Source organism: Theropithecus gelada, chromosome 9 (assembly GCF_003255815.1).
Source record: "Theropithecus gelada isolate Dixy chromosome 9, Tgel_1.0, whole genome shotgun sequence".
NCBI classification, from domain to species: Eukaryota; Metazoa; Chordata; class Mammalia; order Primates; family Cercopithecidae; genus Theropithecus; species Theropithecus gelada.
The window spans coordinates 22,418,272-22,437,583 of record NC_037677.1 but is presented as its reverse complement, the minus strand read 5'-3'; the positions used below and the strand labels follow the sequence as shown (position 1 = coordinate 22,437,583).

The 19,312-nt window shown below is 35.3% G+C and overlaps 1 protein-coding gene across 5 annotated transcripts in view; it reads left to right on the top strand.

Annotated features, from left to right (window-relative positions):
• RAB18 (RAB18, member RAS oncogene family) overlaps positions 1-18,487 on the top strand; it is a 36,404-nt gene extending 17,917 nt beyond the window's left edge. Inside the window, exons 3-8 of one of the 5 annotated variants that reach the window (XM_025395635.1) lie at positions 5,145-5,206; positions 9,811-9,897; positions 10,801-10,873; positions 12,038-12,156; positions 12,231-12,297; positions 16,199-18,484. In XM_025395635.1, the coding sequence (XP_025251420.1) occupies positions 5,145-5,206; positions 9,811-9,897; positions 10,801-10,873; positions 12,038-12,156; positions 12,231-12,297; positions 16,199-16,374 (584 nt within the window). In that variant the 3' untranslated portion in view covers positions 16,375-18,484. Of the gene's footprint in view, positions 1-5,144; positions 5,207-9,810; positions 9,898-10,800; positions 10,874-12,037; positions 12,157-12,230; positions 12,298-16,198 lie in introns of all 5 variants that reach the window. The other 4 variants (XM_025395636.1, XM_025395637.1, XM_025395638.1 and 1 more) reach the window with 4 other exon arrangements.
• Positions 18,488-19,312: the final 825 nt, after the last annotated feature.

Here is a 19,312-nt window from a genome sequence, read left to right as displayed (position 1 = left end):
GGGGACTCAGGGAGAGGGATAAAATAACTGCACACTGGGTACAGTGCGCACTGCCCGAGTGATGGGTGCACCAAAATCTCGGAAATTACCCTAAAGAACTTATCCATGTAACCACATACCACCTGTTCCTAAAAACCTATTGAAATAAAAAAAAGTAAAATAAAGTATGTGGGAGGATTAAAAAAAAAAAAAAAAAGAGGGTGATGTGCTCTGGTTCTGCGGGGAGAGGAGGGGGGAGGCATGAAAGCTCCACGTTAGGGACCCTCCCAGACCTCATCCTTATGTGTTTTTCTTTTTGGTTGGTCCTGATATTGTATCCTTTGTAATAAAACTGTAATTGTAAAAATCTAAATAAAATGTAATTTGTAAAAAAAAAAAAAAAAAAAAAAAGAAGGAAAAAAGACGTTTTGGAATTCTGTCAGGCAATAAAAATAATCAGTATTTTCAGTGGAGGGCTTGTGTTTAGGAAAATAAATACATAGAATCTCCTACTGTTGTAACACTGTTTTTCCATTTAATTCTATCAGTGTTTGCTTCATATATATTGGACTTCTGTTCTATGGTGTATATGTTTATAATTGTTGTATCTTCTTGAGAATTGGCCTTTTTATCAAAATATTTTGTTTTTGGTCTCCTAACAGTTTTTGACTTGAAAGTCTATTTTGTCTGATTTTAGTATAATTACCTTTGTTTTCTTTTGGTTACTATCTGTTTGGAATATCTTTTCCTGTCCTTTCACTCTCAACGTATTTCTAGACCAAAAGTGAATCTCTGATAGAAAGCATATAGTTGAATTTTTAAAAAGTATTCTGCCAATCTTTTGATAAGAGAGTTTATTCTATTTGCATTTAATATACCAATAAGGAAGGACCTCTGCCATTTTGCTATTTATTTCCTTAAAGAGTTTTTGTTTCTGAATTCTTCCATTACTGCCTTCTTTTATGTTTAGGATTTTTCATAATAATATGCTTTGACTCTCTTCACATTTCCTTTTTTATCTATATTCTATAAATATTTCCTTTGTGATCTATTTCAGTAAATTCTGGTAGCTTTTAATCTTTCAAGGAAATTGTCCCTTTTATCTGGGTTGTCAAATTTATTGGCATAAACTTGTTCATAACATTCTGTCATTCCTTTAACCTCTGTACAATCTATGAATGGTGTGATTTTTTTTTTCATCCTTTATAATGTTTTTTGGCTTCTTTTTCCTGATCAATTTGACTAGAAGTTTTATCAGTTTTATTGGTTTTCTTATAGAACCAACTTTTGGATTCATGGATTTTTGTTGTTGTTTTTCTGTTTTTAATTTCTGGTTTGAACTTTATTTTCTTTCTTCTACTTCTTTGGATTTAATATGCTGCTTTTTCTATTGTCTTAATTTAGAAGCCTAGGTCATTGATTTTAGGTTACTTTTCTAATGTGAGCATTTAGTGCTATAAATGTTCCTATAAGTATTGCTTTAGTGGCATCATACAAATTTTAATGTTATGTTTTTCTTTTCATTTAAAATATTTAATTTAAAATACTTAGAACAATTTCATTATGATGTCTTTGAGTTTTTCTTCTTTTTTTGTTTTTTGCCAGGGGCTTATTGAACTTTTTTGATCTGTAGATTTATATTTTTCATCAAATTTGAAAAATTTCAGCCATTATTTCTTCAGATATATTTTTCCTCCTATCTCTCTTGTTTTTCATCAACTCCATTGTTTGCATATTAGGCTGCTTGAAGTTGTCCCACAGATGATTGATGGTCTCTCATTTTCTTTGAATCTTTTCTTTCTGCTTCCTTTTGGGTAGTTTCTATTGCTGTGTCATCACATTCACTGATGTTTTCCTCTGTAGCGTCTAATTTGCTGTTAATCCCATCCAGTGTATTTTTCATCTCAGACATTGCCATTTTTACCTTTTTTTTTTTTTTTTTTTTTTTGAGACAGGGTGTTGCTGTGTTATCCAGGCTAGAGTGCAGTAGCACAACCATTGCTCATTTCAGCCTCGACCTTTCAGGTTCAAGCCATCCTCGTACCTCAGCCTCCTGAGAAGCTGGGACTACAGGCACAAGCCACCATGCCTGGCTAATTTTAAAATTTTATTTTTGGCCGGGTGTGGTGGCTCACGCCTGTAATCCACTTTGGGAGGCCTAGGCGGGCGGATCACGAGGTCAGGAGATTGAGACCATCCTGGCTAACATGGTGAAACCTTGTCTCTACTAAAAATACAAAAAATTAGTCAGGCATGGTGGCGGGCGCTTGTAGTCCCAGCAGCTGGGGAGGCTGAGGCAGGAGAATGGCGTGACCCTGGGAGGCAGAGCTTGCTGTGAACCGAGATCGCTGCCACTACACTCCAGCCTGGGCGACACAGCAAGACTCTGTCTCAAAAAAGAAAAAAAAAATTTATTATTTATTTTGTCAAGACAAAGTCTCGCTATTTTGCAAGGGTTGGTCTTGAACTCCTGGCCTCAAGCGATCCTCCCACCTCAGCCTCTCAAAGGGTTGGAATTATAGTCATGAGCCACTGTGCCCAGCCCATTTTCATCTTTAGAAAGTTCTATTTGATCTTTTTTTATGTCACTCATGTCTACTTAACTTTTTGAACATGTGGTGTATAGTTGTAACATCTGTGTCAGTACTGAGGTAGTTTTTAATTGATTGATTTTTCTCCTCTTGGACAAGACATATACTTCTGCTTCCATTAATATCTTCTGGTCTCCCATTCACATATATCTACTGTTGCGTTCATATTTTCTTTGGCCTTTTTCATGAAGGTTGTTTTAGTTAAAACTAGATAATATAATTAATGGAACCTTTGAAATAAGCAGTAAGTGCCATATGAAAATTTACCAGTGTGCCCAAAAAAAGATTCTTGCAAAGAAACTGAATTAAAGATCATATTAAAAATGCAAACACAAATGGACAAGAAAAAGCTGAGATGACAGTTCTTCTGTTTCTGTTGTGAGCTCCGTGTTATCCACATAAAGAGATTGAAAAGACAGTTTAATCAAATTTGGTAAGAAACTGGCAAAATCAAATCTCTCAAAAAGACTCCCACTGCTGGTACCAATTAAGGCAAATTATCAGCCACTTACAAAAGAGAAGCATGGTGAAGAAGCAGTTTTAGCATGTGAGAGCTGAACAGCTCAATTGCTGCATGTGAGATTCACTTGCTGCATGTGAGATTCACCAGAGGAACCTAGGGAAGATGACTGGGGACTTTAGGGGTCTGGATTTAGATTAGGTGCCCCTTCAGGCTACCTGTGTCTGTTAGCTTTGATGGCAGGACGACAGTGGGCAGTGTCTCCTGTGGATGGTATTGGTAAGTTTCAGATATAATATGTCAAAAGCATAACTTAGAGACATTGTTAGTTATTCACATGCAAATTATTCTTATGTCAGAGACAGTCATTAGACTGTTGACAACAAACATGCAAAACCAGGAAATAAGAAAAGAAAGAGGAGATGGGGTAGGGGAAGAAAACACATACATTCTGGAAGTGGTGGGTTTCTTTTCTTGGGTAAACAAATTAGCTGATAGTTAGGAAAGATGTTTGTCTGCTCTTGAACATGTACCTGGGATTATTAAGAAAAAAAATTAGTTATTTATATACTTCCTGAAAAACCTTGAGAATTTAACTGTAGAGTGTGCATGACAGAGGCTATCTCTGTGTAATGTCTGCCAGTGGCTATCATTTAGTACCTGCACCAAGTCAGAACCATTTTCCTTTTCTGAATTTTCTCAGGTTTTGTGCTTTTTTTTTTCTTTTTTCTTTTTAAAAGCAATAGGAAGAAAATGTAGATAATTTCATGTTTATGTAGATGGTTCCACTTTTAAAATGGTATGGTAGCTTCTTTATTTAGACCTGGTAAATAAAAGATTATTTAGCATGTGGGATTTTTTGTTTGTTTGGCTGTGAAGAAATTTTATATTTAGGTTTTTCTTGGGCTGTGTAATCAGCACTGTCCTTTTACTAATGGTTGCCCGTCATTCTAGGCTTTATCAACTCCTTTATCACCCCAGCTCAAAACACCAAACTTAAAAAAATATATATTTGGTATACAGAAAGACCTGGCATAATGCACATTTTGAATGTGCATTTTTATTACCGAATTTGTATTTGTAATGGATCACCACAAGTCTTCCAAGAATTACGAATATATTTCCATATTGGTGACAGGTGTTCTATTAAGCATTTAGTATATGAGGGTGCTGTTCATCTTAGTTGGGGCTGTTCTGAATTAATTGTGACAAGCTAATAAGATCTTTTGAAAGTTTCTTTCCAAGCTTCTTGAGCTAATGTTTTCCCTCTGGCCAGTGGGGTAGACTGAACTCTTTAAAGACCTGTGGGCAGTTGCTGTTCATTTAAGCCAGATGGCATGTGTCAACTCCTTTTCCTGGAAAGGGAGAGGTTTCTTTTTTGGCTGCTGTAATAAAGCCTTGTGTGACTTCTTATGAAACTCTTTTCTTTACATAAATTAGTACTTATAGAAGCTTTTCATAGAACTTTGGGCACTCCTCTTTCACTTATGAAGATTCTTAGATGGTTGTATATAAATGTTTTCATGTATAAATTCTTTTATTGAAGTTGTGCTGTAGCAGGTTATCATTGATTAGGTTATCACATAAAAATAGTATTTTTTTGGGATAAAAACAAAATAAAGAAATTATATGACAAAGAGTGAGGGACCCTTTTATATTTTTACTGGTTCCCCAAGCTGCTTACAGTCAAGATCTGAGTTAGTGGTTGGCTGACAGTGGACAGCACTCTTAACGGTAGCAAGTGGATGCTTAGGGAGCCCCTGGAAGCTGCCATGATCCACGGTCAGCCATGCATAATCTTCATGTGAGCACTGTAATTGCAGCTCTTGACTTTTAGCTCGCATAGTGAGTTATTACCTTAAACTGAATTTTGTTTTTCCTTTTTGGAAGAATGGAAGGTAGGTGAGTGAGTGAATTCTACAAGCATTTGATTTTTATTTATCCTGATTAAATCCTAAGATCCTGGATTTTATCTCCACATCCAGAATTCTAAGAATTTGGGGTGTGAACTGGGCATGTGATAAAGGTGACTTTTCTGTTTTCTGGTTTTCTTGGTAATGGATGTTAAAAGTCTGTTTTACTGGGAGACTTATCAAAATTTTCATTTCTTTAAGGTGTTGACTTTAAGGTGAAAACAATTTCAGTGGATGGAAATAAGGCTAAACTTGCAATATGGGTAAGAGCTTTTAAAATGTATTTTGAAAATATTAAACTTTACTTTTTAAGGATGCAGAAATTGATTTGTGTAGTGTTCTAGAGGTGGTGAATGAACAATTTGTATTAAATAACTTTTGGGAGATTTGATACTGATTAAAGGATAAACAGTAATATAATTGGGTAATTAGGCAGCTATGTTTTGTTTAAATTTTTACAATGCATAATTCTTTATGAATATTTCAAAACAGAACAGAATGTTAAAAAATAATCTCATCTGCCAAAGAGAATCATAATTGGATATGTTTCTTTAAGTTTTAAAAAGACCGTCTAGACTGAACTAACACTAAAGGTAATTCTTAAGGGGAGGAGGAATGACGTGACGTTTAGGAAAAATTTTATTTTTCTTGTTTGTTAGTATAGATATTTATAAAATTTGAGGTTTCAAACTTTGGGCTTATTTTTAATGCCTCGTTTTTCCTTACTGACTTCTTTTCATTTTCCTGTGAATCCAACCATTCTGATCCCCATTGCTGTACTAGCTAGACCTCCTCATGCTAGTGTCAGATAAGGTGGCATTAACTGTCAAAAATATCCAAGATGCTTAGTGTCTATGTTTGTCTCTCTGTGTGTCTCCCTTTTATCAGTCTATTTACCCATCTACATACCGATCTATCTATATCTGTCTATCTAAATATGATCGGTACTATATATACATATGTTAATTCTAAATATATACTGTTTTATATATCTAATTTCCACATATGCTCTGATAATTATACATATATGTTTGTAACATAAGAAATCATATTAGAACTGATCAGCAGTCATCAAATCAAGACATATTTCCACAAGATGGTTAAATGGTAAATGCTGTTTATACATCAGTCACAGATTGAAAACAGCAAGTGTTCATGCATTGTATGATGTCATATTTCTTGGCATTCTCTGAATGGCACACTGTTTCTAATACACATTTATCCCCAAATAACAAATAACTGTGTAAGTGTGTTTAATGTTTTTATGTCAGTTTTTCCTAACATACACTACTTTAAATTTGTTAACTTGTTTGCCCCTTTCCCGCAAATATATTTAATATCAATCAGAACAGTAATGTCTAACAGAGAACAATTTGGAAAATGTTGGACTAGACTATGGTAAAATGTGTTGAACGATGTAAGAATGCTGGCTTTTTCCATACTAAAGTAGGGGCCTGATTTCCATATGCTTTTCGTGGTTGATTTATTATCCCTTTCCGTCCTTGCTGCTGCTTTGTGAAATATATAGATTAGAGTAGTATCTGAGGCTTGCTGGTTGCAGTGAGATTTTTCTCTCATAGTTTCGTTTTGTTTTAAATTTACTTTCTAGTTCCTGCGTAATAAAAAGGCTGGCAGGTATTATTTAAGAGACATTTTTACTGTAGGCCTATAAACATTCTTTAAAGAAGAGAGATTTTCCCCCTGGCTGTAAGAATAATACAGGGTCATTCTAAAAAGGATAATTGAGACAGTAAGACAGTAGTAGAGAAGAATGTCCATAAAAGTATACCACCGAGTACATTTTAGTGAGCATTCTTTAAAATATCTAGGGATATGTATACATACCACTATACATACGAGTATGTGAGTTTTCCAAAACAAAGAGATTATATCTTACATTTTTAAACCTGTTTGTCCTCCTTTCCTACCACCTCACCCCCACACACAGTATGTGCTGTATCCATTTAGATGGCCACCTAGTATTCCATTTCATAGCTGTACTTTAGTCAACCTTCAGTGAGAGATACTTACATTTTTGCCAGCTTTTCACAAAGATTAGAGCTCTTTGAGCATTCTGATTTATACGTCTGTGTGTACGTGTCCAGTTACTTTAAAATGTGTAGCTGGAAGTAGAAATAAATATGAAGTCTTAACATTAATGTACACCAAAAAGCCTTTTTTTCAGTTTATACTCCCACCAATTATATTTATATTCATTCTGCCACATCCTTATCTATACTGTTATCATTCTTTGTTTTTGCCTCTGAGTGTTGCTGTTTTACTTATATTTGCATTTCTTTTGATAAGAGATTTTTGCCTATTTATTGATCATTTTAAAAAATAAGTTTTCTTTTACATATTTTACCCATTTTATATGTTAGCATTCATCTTTTTTGTCATTAAAGTCTTTATATAATAAAAATATTAGCTCTTTGTCATGTGGTACAATTTTCTAATCTATCATTTGCCTTTAAAATCGTGTTTCAGTTGAATATATGTTTGTGTTCTTGTGTGTGTGTAATACTAACTGCCATATGCTACAGATTTTTTTTTCCAGTTTGTCATTTACCTTCCAATATTGTTAAGGATGAATATGGGGATGGGGAGGTGAAGAGGAGGTAAAGGATGTTCTTGTCATACCAAGGTTTTAATATTTGTATGGTTAGATCAGCTATTTTCATCATGGCATTTGGGTGTAATGTATTTAGGAAGGCCTTTCCTGTCTATTAGAAATATATGAATCCATATTGCCTAATTCTTCTATAGTTTTATTTATAAAATAAAATGAGTTTCTCTCCTACTTGGAAGCTTTTTCTAGGATGAAATGGAATAGTTAAGCATAACCCTGCCCCTCCTGCCTCCTGAAAGTGCATACGCACCATGACCTTGTTTTCTTCTACTGCCTTTTTCTATGTCCTTACTTCACTTTCACTCCCTCCATCTATTATTAAGCCTTTCTAGATCTTTCCTAGCCCTGAATTTCCTAGCCCTGATCTATATATCTTTCAGTAATTTCTTCTCTTCTTCCTCCATCAGAAAATAAAACCACAGGATAGAGACAAAAAGCTATACTTCATTTATCTTACAAAGATGTTATTATACCTACCACATATTCCTGTTTTGAAAACAAACACAAGCAACAATCTAACTTCTATTTAAGCATATACACTTTATAGTTACTATAAATCCTGATCCAATGCTATTGCACATGGTTCCCTCCACCCTCTAAATTATAACACCTATTTAAACATTTTTATAAGTGAATCCAAAAATGGCAAGGCTCTAAACATCTGGCCTAATTATTAATAAATATTCACAAGCAAAGTTTCAAAGTCAAGTGTAGTATTTCAACATTAAAACTTTCTTGCTATGGTTTTTACTTTTAAAACATCGGGATTTATGGATATTTTAACTGGAATTGCAGTTCTGATTTTTATGTTGTGTTTCATTAAGGCAGTTTTTGAAGTTGATCTCAATGAAGACCAGAGAGAACAAATTTCATGTTCACTTGTTTTTCTGCCAGCTCTGGAACTTATGGACACAGTTTCCATATGCAAATAGAATAAACTTTTTTCCTGTTATCACAAAGTCTTGGGGCTAAAATATTTCATACTTGGTCTTTGCCCCAAACTATTTGTTATGAATATAGAACAGTGTTCCATGTATGGAAAAATAGCTGCTGCTTAAATTTCCAAATTCACTAATTCACTGTTCCAAACCCAAGGCTTGTCTTTTCAATAATGGCTTTTCTTTCCTTTTTTCTTTCTTTCTATCTAAAGAAGATAGTCTGTACTACTAAAAGTTAAATGCTTAACATGGTGCAATTCTCGAAGTTATAATGTATCTGGATACTGAATAATTTGAATATTACTAATTTGTCATTTTTTGCATATAAGCAAATCGCCAGGATGCGTTCTCATAATGATTTGTCATTTTAAAATATACATTTTTTATTGAGTTTTTATGAATCAGATTGTGTGAAATAGGTACTAGTACAAGGCTATGAAGAGCATTTCTAGTTTCTTATTGTATATATTACCAATTGCTTCCTAAAAGCGGTGACACTTTTACTGATATACATAGTAATCATTTTACTATGATATGCATAGTAGTTATATCTTTTGGCTTCTAGTTGATTACTTTTTCTTTCCCTGCAAATTTGGGTTTTGATTACTTGAGCATAGTGATCAAAAAAGATCACTGGGCATCCATGTGCCATTTCATTAATGATTATTAGACTACAATATTGACTTGTCTCATGTTACCAAAGTTATAATCTGCTTTAGATAGCAAGTTCACTTTGCTTTAAGCAGCTTTTAATTCATATTATTGTTCTTGAAAAGTTGAGTAAATATGCAAATTGAATGATTTTAAAATCCAAAGCAGGTTTTGTAAGAAACTTAAGAGGCAGCAAGAATTTTTGTAAAGAGAAAAATCATTTATTTTATAAATTTATCTGTTTAGAACATTTACTTTAAATCTGTTACTTCTTCACTTAAGCATGGCAGGGTGGGGATTAGTTTCTGTGGTGGTGAGAATCTGGAAGGAAAGGCATTCAAATTTATGTAAGTATATCTGTGGAAGAGTGGTGAATGTTCAAAGTGGTTTACATTGGAAAGTTACTTTCCTTTTAAGTTTCTCTTCTGGGGTTATAAATGACCGCAGATCCTCCCTACTGTGTTGCTGAAGCCCCTCAAGCCCCTGGTTTGAATTCCTCTCCAATCTTATAAACCTCTTACAGGTTATTCTAGCACTTTTTATATCTAGAGGAGCTTCTGCTTGTCCCATAGAAAACCCTCATTTACAGCAGTGGGACTGGTAGCTAAGTTGAGGTTTGATACATGTGTTTACTTTTACTTTTCTTTAGGTTACTTTGCATCAGCAGACTGCAAACTTTTTCTTAAAGAGCCAGATAGGAAATAGTCCAATCCTGAAGTGGGCCATGTGGCAATACGTAAGCAAATAGGCCTGCTGTGTTTCAATAAAACTTTACTTAATAAAACAGGTGGTGGGCTGAGCTGCTTTGTATAATCTTAGGTACTTTGAATCCATAGTCCAAGGATAGTGGAAAGACAACAGAGAGAAGGAATTGGGCCCGGAGGTAAAGGCTTGTTAAATAGGTTCATTCTTTTTCTTTTTCTTTTTCTTTTTTTACTCAACAAATTCTGAGCAACTGTCTTTTTTCAAGAATTGCGCTCAGCACAACGGTTAAACTGGTGATTAAACAGATGAGTCCCTGCTTTATGAAATTTACATTTTCTACCTAGTGTACATTGTTCATTAACCCTAACATGAGTCAGAAACAACATGTAATAAAGAATGGCTTGGTTATATGCATTCTCTCAAAAGGAGATACATAGAAAACACTTAAAAGAGCCCAACCTAAAAATCTGTTACCTAAAGTAAGACGTCCCCATAATTTTCTTCAAATCAGTGTTTCTCAGCCTTGATTCTACATTAAAAGCACCTGGTAAGATTTTTTTGAAAAATTCGTGTCATTACCTTAGACCGATTAAGCAGAAGTTTTTTGGAGGTTAGACTCAAGATTCCCAGAAAATTTCATTGTGCAGCTGGAGTTTAGAACCATGGGTTTCATTTCATGTATGATAAAAATCTTAAATTCAAAACAGCAGAAAACCTTTACATAGTTTCATTTTTCTAGAGATCAGTAATTATAAGTAATTTTATTTTGTGACACTTGTCAGTAAGTGAACACATCTTATTTAAGTTCCAGTTTTTTAATGAGCTCATGCATTAATACTATTTTTAATAATGCTGTTTGACTTTCTACTCTTAAACTAGTATATTGAAGGTCTATTTATACTTTGTTTAATTTAATAATAATGATCATTTTTAGGATACTGCTGGTCAAGAGAGGTTTAGAACATTAACTCCCAGCTATTATAGAGGTGCACAGGGTGTTATATTAGGTAAGTGTTTACTTTAATTAATTTAAAAATATTTATTGGAGTTTCTGATTTTCCTAGTCTGTGAAAGTTAGTGTGTTTTTGTTTTACTTCTCATTAGAGCTACTTTTATGTAACTTGTAGTTGTATTAACTTCATGTAATATTAATGAATATTAAAACTTCTGATTTTAGTCTTTTGTCTAGCACTTAAAAAATAAAGACAAGACTATTTGGTTTGAAAACACATGTCAATGAGAACGTAATTGAGGATTAATCAGCGTATGTTCGACTGTCTTGGAGTATTACGGAAACTGGGCTTCAGTCATCAGCATATTAATATTTGCTGCAGTTTATAAAGGATGAAAAGTATTTGTTGATTAGTAGAACCTGCTTTATTAGTCCTAAAAATATCACAAAGCACTTAACACTATTGATTTATAATCAAACAAAATTTAGAAACCAAATGTGGCTTCTCAGTGTAATTTGTTGAAAAGTGCTTGTTCTTGATATTCCTGGGAAACAGTTTAAAATGAATATTGATCAATTGTATTAATAGGTAGAATTCTCTTTTTTTTAATATTATGACTTGATAGTGACAGCCTTTTGGTTCAGCATCTCTTGAGTTTGTAAAACACTTTAATAAGCTTTTTGTTGTAATGCAGAATGACATAAGATGAAAGTGATAACAGGAAGACCATTAGGAACCCATCCACTAACTGTACTACAATTTTTTCAAAGCTGTAAATTTTGGTTCTTGTAAGAAACAAATTAATGGGGTCATAGATGTTTACATTCATGTATTTTCTTTTCTTTTTTTTTTGATATTTTGCCACAGATTCAAATCTAAATACTCTGGTTTTTGGCTAGACCTCATTCATCATTATGAATGGGAACAGCTGTTATTTTGCTTTAATGGGTATTAAATGGGTTTTCACTTATTACACAGGATATAATTTCATTTCTGTGACAGTATATGTTAATAGGATTGAAATGTGTGTGTATGCTTTAAAACAAAACACTTGTTTCTTCCATTTGGATCAGTAGACACTCATTATTAATTGTTGGAGACAGTAAAAAACAGACTTGCCTATATTGCTTAGTAATGCTAACTCCTAGCTACGTATCAGAAATATACCATTGCTTCTTTCTTTAATGCTTATTTAACAAATGACTCCTTTTATTTCAGTTTATGATGTCACAAGAAGAGACACATTTGTTAAACTGGATAATTGGTTAAATGAATTGGAAACATACTGTACAAGAAATGACATAGTAAACATGCTAGTTGGAAATAAAATCGATAAGGTAAGAAGGTAGACACTTGGCATTTTGGTTCTGTATTTTGGTAGCCTTTCTTAATCATTGCATTTATGTTTTAGGAAAATCGTGAAGTCGATAGAAATGAAGGCCTGAAATTTGCACGAAAGCATTCCATGTTATTTATAGGTAGGTGTGTGAGTGAATATCTATCCTTTCATTATTAATGAGGAATTTTTAAATGGAATTTTTGCTAAGTTTATTCCTTTATGAACCATAAAATGTATTTAGAGTATTGTTCCTAGTTGCCCTGTGTTACAAAATCTAACTATATAACAAGGTTCTTTATTCTTCTTTCTGTAAAATGTATGATCATATTATGTGAAATCATATTTTTAAAAAGTCAAATCATTCCTCACAGGATATAATGGCATTCAGTAAAGTTTGGCACCCAGTGCTAAAGTTGTGCCTTGCTGATCCATATGCTGATACCATCAGCACCACCTGGGAGCTTGTTAGCAGTGCTTCAGCTCAGGCCCTACCCCAGACTTTCTGAATTGGAATCTGCATTTTAACAAGCTCTTCATATGGTTTGTATGCACATTAATTTTTGAGAAACATGGTCCAGCAAGGGTTGCCAGACTACAGCCTGGTCCAAATCTGGCCTCACCATTTGTATTGGTACACAGCCATGTCCATGTGTTTACATGTTGTCTGTGGCTGCTTTTGTGCCATATGGCAGATTTTAGTAGTTACAACAGAGGCCATATGGCCCACGAAGCCTAAATATTTACTACCTGGCCCTTTACAGAAAGAGTTTGCCAACCCCTCATCTAGAAAATTGGATGAGCCATATCAGAATCACCTGGGCCCTGTGCCTTATTACAGGTTTGAAAGGCAGTTTATTAAAAAGCACTCTAGTTGATTCTGATGTGAAGCCAGCTTTAGGAATTACTGATTTAACCATTCCATGGCGTTGGAAACTACTAGGAATCTGCAAATGAAGTTGAGAGGACTTCATATATAGATAGAAGCAGAGTGGAATTAGTGGAAAGTATTGAGATTTTCAGAAAGGAATTGAGTACTTTTACTTGCTGTATATCCCTGATTTCCATACATTAGTTTACCCAATATTTATTGAACACTCGAGATGTAACAGTGGACAAAACAGACAAACTTTCTGCCCACATGGAGCTTACATTCTAGTAAGGGAGACAGACTTAAATAAGTAAGTAGTGCTATGAAGGAAATAAAACATAAAGGGAGAGAGAACGACTGGAATGGGTTCTGATTAGGGAAAGTTCTTAGAGACTGTCCCATTTGAGCAGAAATCCCTCAGGTGAGGATCTAGAGCAAGCTTGTCCAGCCCACGGGCTGCATGTGGCCCAGGATGGCTTTGAATGTGACCCAACACAAATTTGTAAACTTTCTTAAAACATGAGATTTTGTGAGTTATTTTTTTAAGTTCCAGCTATCATTAGTGTTAGTGTATGTTATGTGTGGCCCAAGACTATTCTTCTAATGTGGCCCAGGGAAACCGAAAGACTGGACACTCCTAGTCTAGAGGGAGATCATCTCAGGCTGAGAGAAGAGCGAATATTTCCTGAGGTAGGAACCAGGCTAGTGTGTTAAAGGAACAGGAGGAAAGCGTGTGTACTGGAGCATAGTGTGTGTTAAGGAGAAGGCAGATGGTGAGAGATGCCATTCAAATGGTAAAGAGATGAATTGTGTTCCAGTTGTGGTGGAAAGCAGGGAAGCAGCGTGTGACCTGATACTCTAAAAAGATCCTGTTGTGTAGAAAATGGACTAGGGGAAACAGAAGCAAGAGACTAGTTCTTCTCTTGCGGTGGCTCAGATGAAGGAAGCAGTGGTTTGACTATGTAGCAGTAGAGGGTGGTGGAAAACTGGCAGTTCTGGGAGGTACAGTGAAGGTACAGCTGACAGGATTTGTGGGTGGATTGGGTATGGAGGATAAGAAAAGAGAGCAATCAGGCGGGTGCGGTGGCTCATGCCTGTAATCCCAGCACTTTGGGAGACCGAGGCAGGTGGATTACAAGGTCAAGAGATCGAGACCATCCTGGCTAACATGGGGAAACCCGGTCGCTACTAAAAATACAAAAAATTCACTGGGAGTGGTGGCGGGCGCCTGTAGTCCCAGCTACTGGGGAGGCTGAGGCAGGAGAATCGCTTGAACCTGGGAGGCATAGCTTGCAGTGAGCAAGATTGGGCCACTGCAGTCCAGCTTGGGCGACAGAGCGAGACTTCGTCTCAAAAAAGAAAAGAAAAAAAAAAAAAAAAAAGGAAAAAGAAAAGAGAGCAATCAGAGATAACTCCGGGTTTTAGGCATGAGCAGTGAGGTGGATTGTGCTGCCAATAATTGGGATGTGAAAGATTGAGATAAGAGCAAGTTTACGGTAGGGAAGTGAGAAATCAAGAATTTCACTTTGACATAAGAATGAGACATTTTTCTGATAACCGGTGGACGTGGTGGTCATTGGCATTTAGGTGGCATTTAAGATCACGTGATTAGATTGGTGACTTCAGGAAAGAATGTGGATAGAAAAGGGCTGAAGAAGCCTGGGCAACCTAGTGAGACCGCATCTCCAAATAAAATCAGCTGCGTGTGGTGGCATGTGCCTGTGATTCCAGTTGCTCTGGAGGCTGAGGTGGGAGGATCACTTGAGCCTGGGAGTCCAGGGCTATAGTGGAGCTCCCACTGCACTCCAGCCTAGGTGACAAGAGTGAGACCCTGTCTCGGAAACGAAACAAAACGAAAAAAGAAAATGGCAGAAGATTGAACCCTGGGGGACTCCAGCAATTAGAGGTCCACAGAAAGAGGAAGTGCCAGCGAATAAGTCTGCACATGACATGCCAATGAGATAGAGGATTTTCAGGATGTTCAGTGTCCTGGAAGTCAAGGGAACAACTTGTTTAAAAGAAGAAGTGATTAGCAGTATCAAATACCAAAGATGTCAAATCAAATTAGGATGTTGGATTGGACAAGATAAAGGGTGTTGGTGGTCTTGGAAAAGAGTGATTTCAGTGGAGTGGTGGGAATGAAAGCCTAATTAGAGTAGTTTGAAGAAAGAATGTGAGATAAGAAGGTAGAAACAGCTTATGTGGATAACTCTTTAGAAGAGGTTTCAAAGAGAGTAGAGAAATGGGTGGCTATAAGAAGGGCATGTGGCGTAGAGAGCAAGTTTGTTTTTTAATAGGATGGAAAATAATTTGGCAGACTTTTAGGCTGATTGGTATGATCCAATAGAGAGGGTGTTTGATCCTTCAGTGAATGAGAAGGGGTGGGACTCCAGGAACAAGAGAAGGCGATGGCTTGGATAGCAGCAGGGACAGTTCATCCGTTCTCACAGAAGGGAAGGCAGAGCATGAGGATACATATGCAGGTAACTTGGTAAATTTATTAGTGGGATGATCAGGTAGTTCTTGCCAGATTGCTTCTGATTTTCTCAGCATAATGCAGCTAGATTATTAGCTGTGATAGAGTTTTGAGAGGCAGGAATAAAGTCGTCATCTCAGACAGTGAGAAAGATCACCACTAAGGAAATGTAGGGTTGGAAGCAGTGCTGAGTGTCCACTTGAGTTTCATGAGCAAACATTTGCTGTGGGACCAGTTTTCATGGTGGTTTGTCATTTTGTCCAGCTACCTGGAGCTGCCTGATTATTAACAGAATAATCAGGTTAATTGTATAACTTGTATGAATTTCCTTATTTTAAAATAGGAATAATATCTGCCTTGGGAGCAAGTTGTAAGAATTAACTGAAAGCTTAAGGAAAAAACTTTCACATGCTAGTTAAGTAGGGCTTTACAAGTTATACTTCTATCACAGTTTTAAGATTATAAACCAGTATTTTTTGGGTATAAATTTATACACTAGTATTCTTATGGATAGAATTTAAGTAACTCAGTTTTGAGATTTGGAAATTCAGTAGTTATTGACTGTGGGGAAAAATTGCTGATTTGGATCTTAATGTATTATAGGCTGATATTTATGCCCTGATCGTTTCCCAGAAAAACATGAGAATATGGCCAGAAAGGAATATACTATGAATGACCTTTTTCCTTGAATTTCAGAGGCAAGTGCAAAAACCTGTGATGGTGTACAATGTGCCTTTGAAGAACTTGTTGAAAAGATCATTCAGACCCCTGGACTGTGGGAAAGTGAGAACCAGAATAAAGGAGTCAAACTGTCACACAGGGAAGAAGGCCAAGGAGGAGGAGCCTGTGGTGGTTATTGTTCTGTGTTATAAACTCTGGGAAATTCCATCTCTTGCATATTTGATCAGATAGTGACATCTTTCTGTATATAAACTCTTTAACTGCTATTTTAGGGACCTTGCAGTTTGCACATAATTGTTTTATATCATAGCAGTAAATATTTGCAAGAAATCCCACTCATTGACCCTGGGTAAAATGTTATGGTAAGCATGCACAGTTTGCAGTCTACAGTTTTTTTATGTAGCACAAAATAGGTACCTTTATAAGTACATTCAATTTTATGATTTACATTTATCATGTAATTTTTAAAAAAATCCACCTATCTAGTATATGTTGATACAAAGTCTGCTTTTGCTATTCTTTTTGCTTAAATACTCCTATCATTTTCTGAATTACTTGGTATGTAGAACTCCTAGACCCACGGAGAAGAATAGAGGTATCATCAAACGTGGCAAATTTTCTTTCAGGAATAATAAAGAGCATGATTCCACAGCTTTTCTAGGATGTTTGAGATTCTTTTTTAGTACGAAGCAAAATTCTCATTACAGAATGTAGCCCAGGCCAATTTATAACTAAATCTCTATTTATTCTGATGATGCTTCTAAAACAGCATTGATAGGTTAAAGAAGCTTGGTACTTTTAATTTACTTCAATGATTAGCTCAGTTGCTTAACTGGAGTTTTAATCCTGTGATATGTACATTGGATTCATGACTCTGTGCAGCATTTTTAGTTATGTGGTGTTTGGCAGAATGACAATAAGGTTTTCCCCCATTTTGGTTTCAGGAGGACATGAATAGTGTGTTTATTGTGACTCCTCGTACTAACCACTTTTAAAACCAACATCTTTTTTCATAAATGTTGGTAGTATTTGTCCAGGTACCTCAATTGTAGCTTGTGTAATGTTGATGAATATCTGTATCTTATGGCTTCCATAATGGCTAGTTGACGTTGAAAAACCTATTTGTGTGTTTTGAGGAGTGGGGAAGAAAAACACCGAGTGAAAATTTGAGAAAGGCGTATTACTTTCAGATTCTGATGTGTGAGGGAAAATACTGTCACAATGAAAATCTTGACAATTTACTTAACAAGTAACCAATAGTTCATCAAAACCAACTTGTACAGACTAATACATCTTTTTCATAGTATTCAGTTTTCTCACCTCTTGCTATTGTATATTGTAGATTTTTTTCACTCATGTGTTATTTAATTTACACTGATCTCTGCTATTTTAACCCCCCAAATAAGTTATTTGTCCTTTAAGGTTGGTTACTATAATACCCCTTAGTAAGATTCCAGTATTAATTTCTGGGCAGTTTGTTCTCTGTATACAATTGCAAATGATAAGCATTTTTGTGAGTGACCACCTTTGCAATATGTTTGTTAATTTATTTCATGTTGGGTTCTTTCTGAAATGTACATCTTTACATATAAAAACCTCACATTTATTTGATTTACACTTCCTAGTCTACATTACATGTGGTTGAAGGTTTTATACATTCTATATGCTTTTACTAAATATACAAGATTTACTACTAGAAATTTGGAGAAAGAACACTAACACAGGTACTTGTGATTTGTTCATGTTATATTAAAACTTGAGATTTGTGTATTTATGTAGAGTCTGTATTGACAAGACTGTTGTTTTTTGCTCCTTGAGCTATATAATCATCTGTGTATTGGATTGTTGTCTTGATTTGGTCTAAATTTGAATATATACAAGTTACTTGAATATAACAAAAATGAATTTTGTTTGATAGATTTATATTGTAACCTTTTTCTAGTTCTTGAATAAATATAGCCTACCTTCCCTAGATGGATTTGTGCAGGAAGTATATACATTTTCCTATTACTCTCATCAGCTGAGGAATATGTACTATGGTGTTACTGATATTATGTGGCTTTCATTTTATTATTTTGTTGCACGCTTAGTGTTTTGTAGTGGAGGTTTTGTAAGTGACAACAGTTGTAATATCTAAAGTCAGGCACCTAGTAGCAGGGTTTTGTTAATTCTTTTCAGAATCATTGAAGCAGTCTTAAAGGGTCTTTTGCAGATGGTACAAATTAGAACAATTAGAATGTAGTATTTTGAGTTCTGGGAGTACTGAGATTGACCCAAACAAATAAAGAACTATTCAATTTCTGAGTAACAGTTAACATTTATTGAAAGCTTCCTTGGTGCCAGGTGCCATTCTAAGTGCTGAATTATCTCATTAAACCTCACAGCAACCTTAATAGATTATCCTATTATGCCCATTTTAAAGGTGAGGACAACACTATGTAGGTATGTTGGGTAACCCCCAAAGATCACATAGCTACTCGGTCATTGAGCTGGATTCCAGTCATGGCATTTTTACGCCTGAGCCCATACTCTTCACCATCACTCGTTTTACAATGGGTGGTTACCAGCTTTTTGTAACACAACTGAGTTAAGGCAGGTCCACTATTTCTTTATCACTCTTTTGTTATATGTAATAGAAGTATTTCAGACTTTTTGGTTATAGAGTACATCCCATGGTGTAAACCTACCTCATAAGTCATGTGACATAAAAGTTAAGGTAGTGGAGTAGGTGATCTTATTTCTTTCATCTGCTCAGAGTGGAATGAAAATCCTGACTTAGAAAAGGTACAAAGTTAGGGACTTATGGTACATTCACTTTCTATGTGAGAACAGAAAGTATGGAAACAGTAATTTGCTCAAAACTGCAATCTGGGGGTGATGTTTTCATTTCATGTATTTGATGGCCATCCACAAACTCATACTTGGTGTTGGCATTCTAGTTGAGTGTTGTGGAAATAGACTTGATTTTGATTCATCGTAGTTTGCATAGTCAAGAAATAGACATGATTCTCTACTAAGGGTGGGACTAGCACCATAGCTCATGAAAGAATCCTTCTTACACCAGTACTTGTTCTGCCTGTGAGTTGGCACAGACTTATGCAATATTCATAGTCTATCTTTAAGTACAAC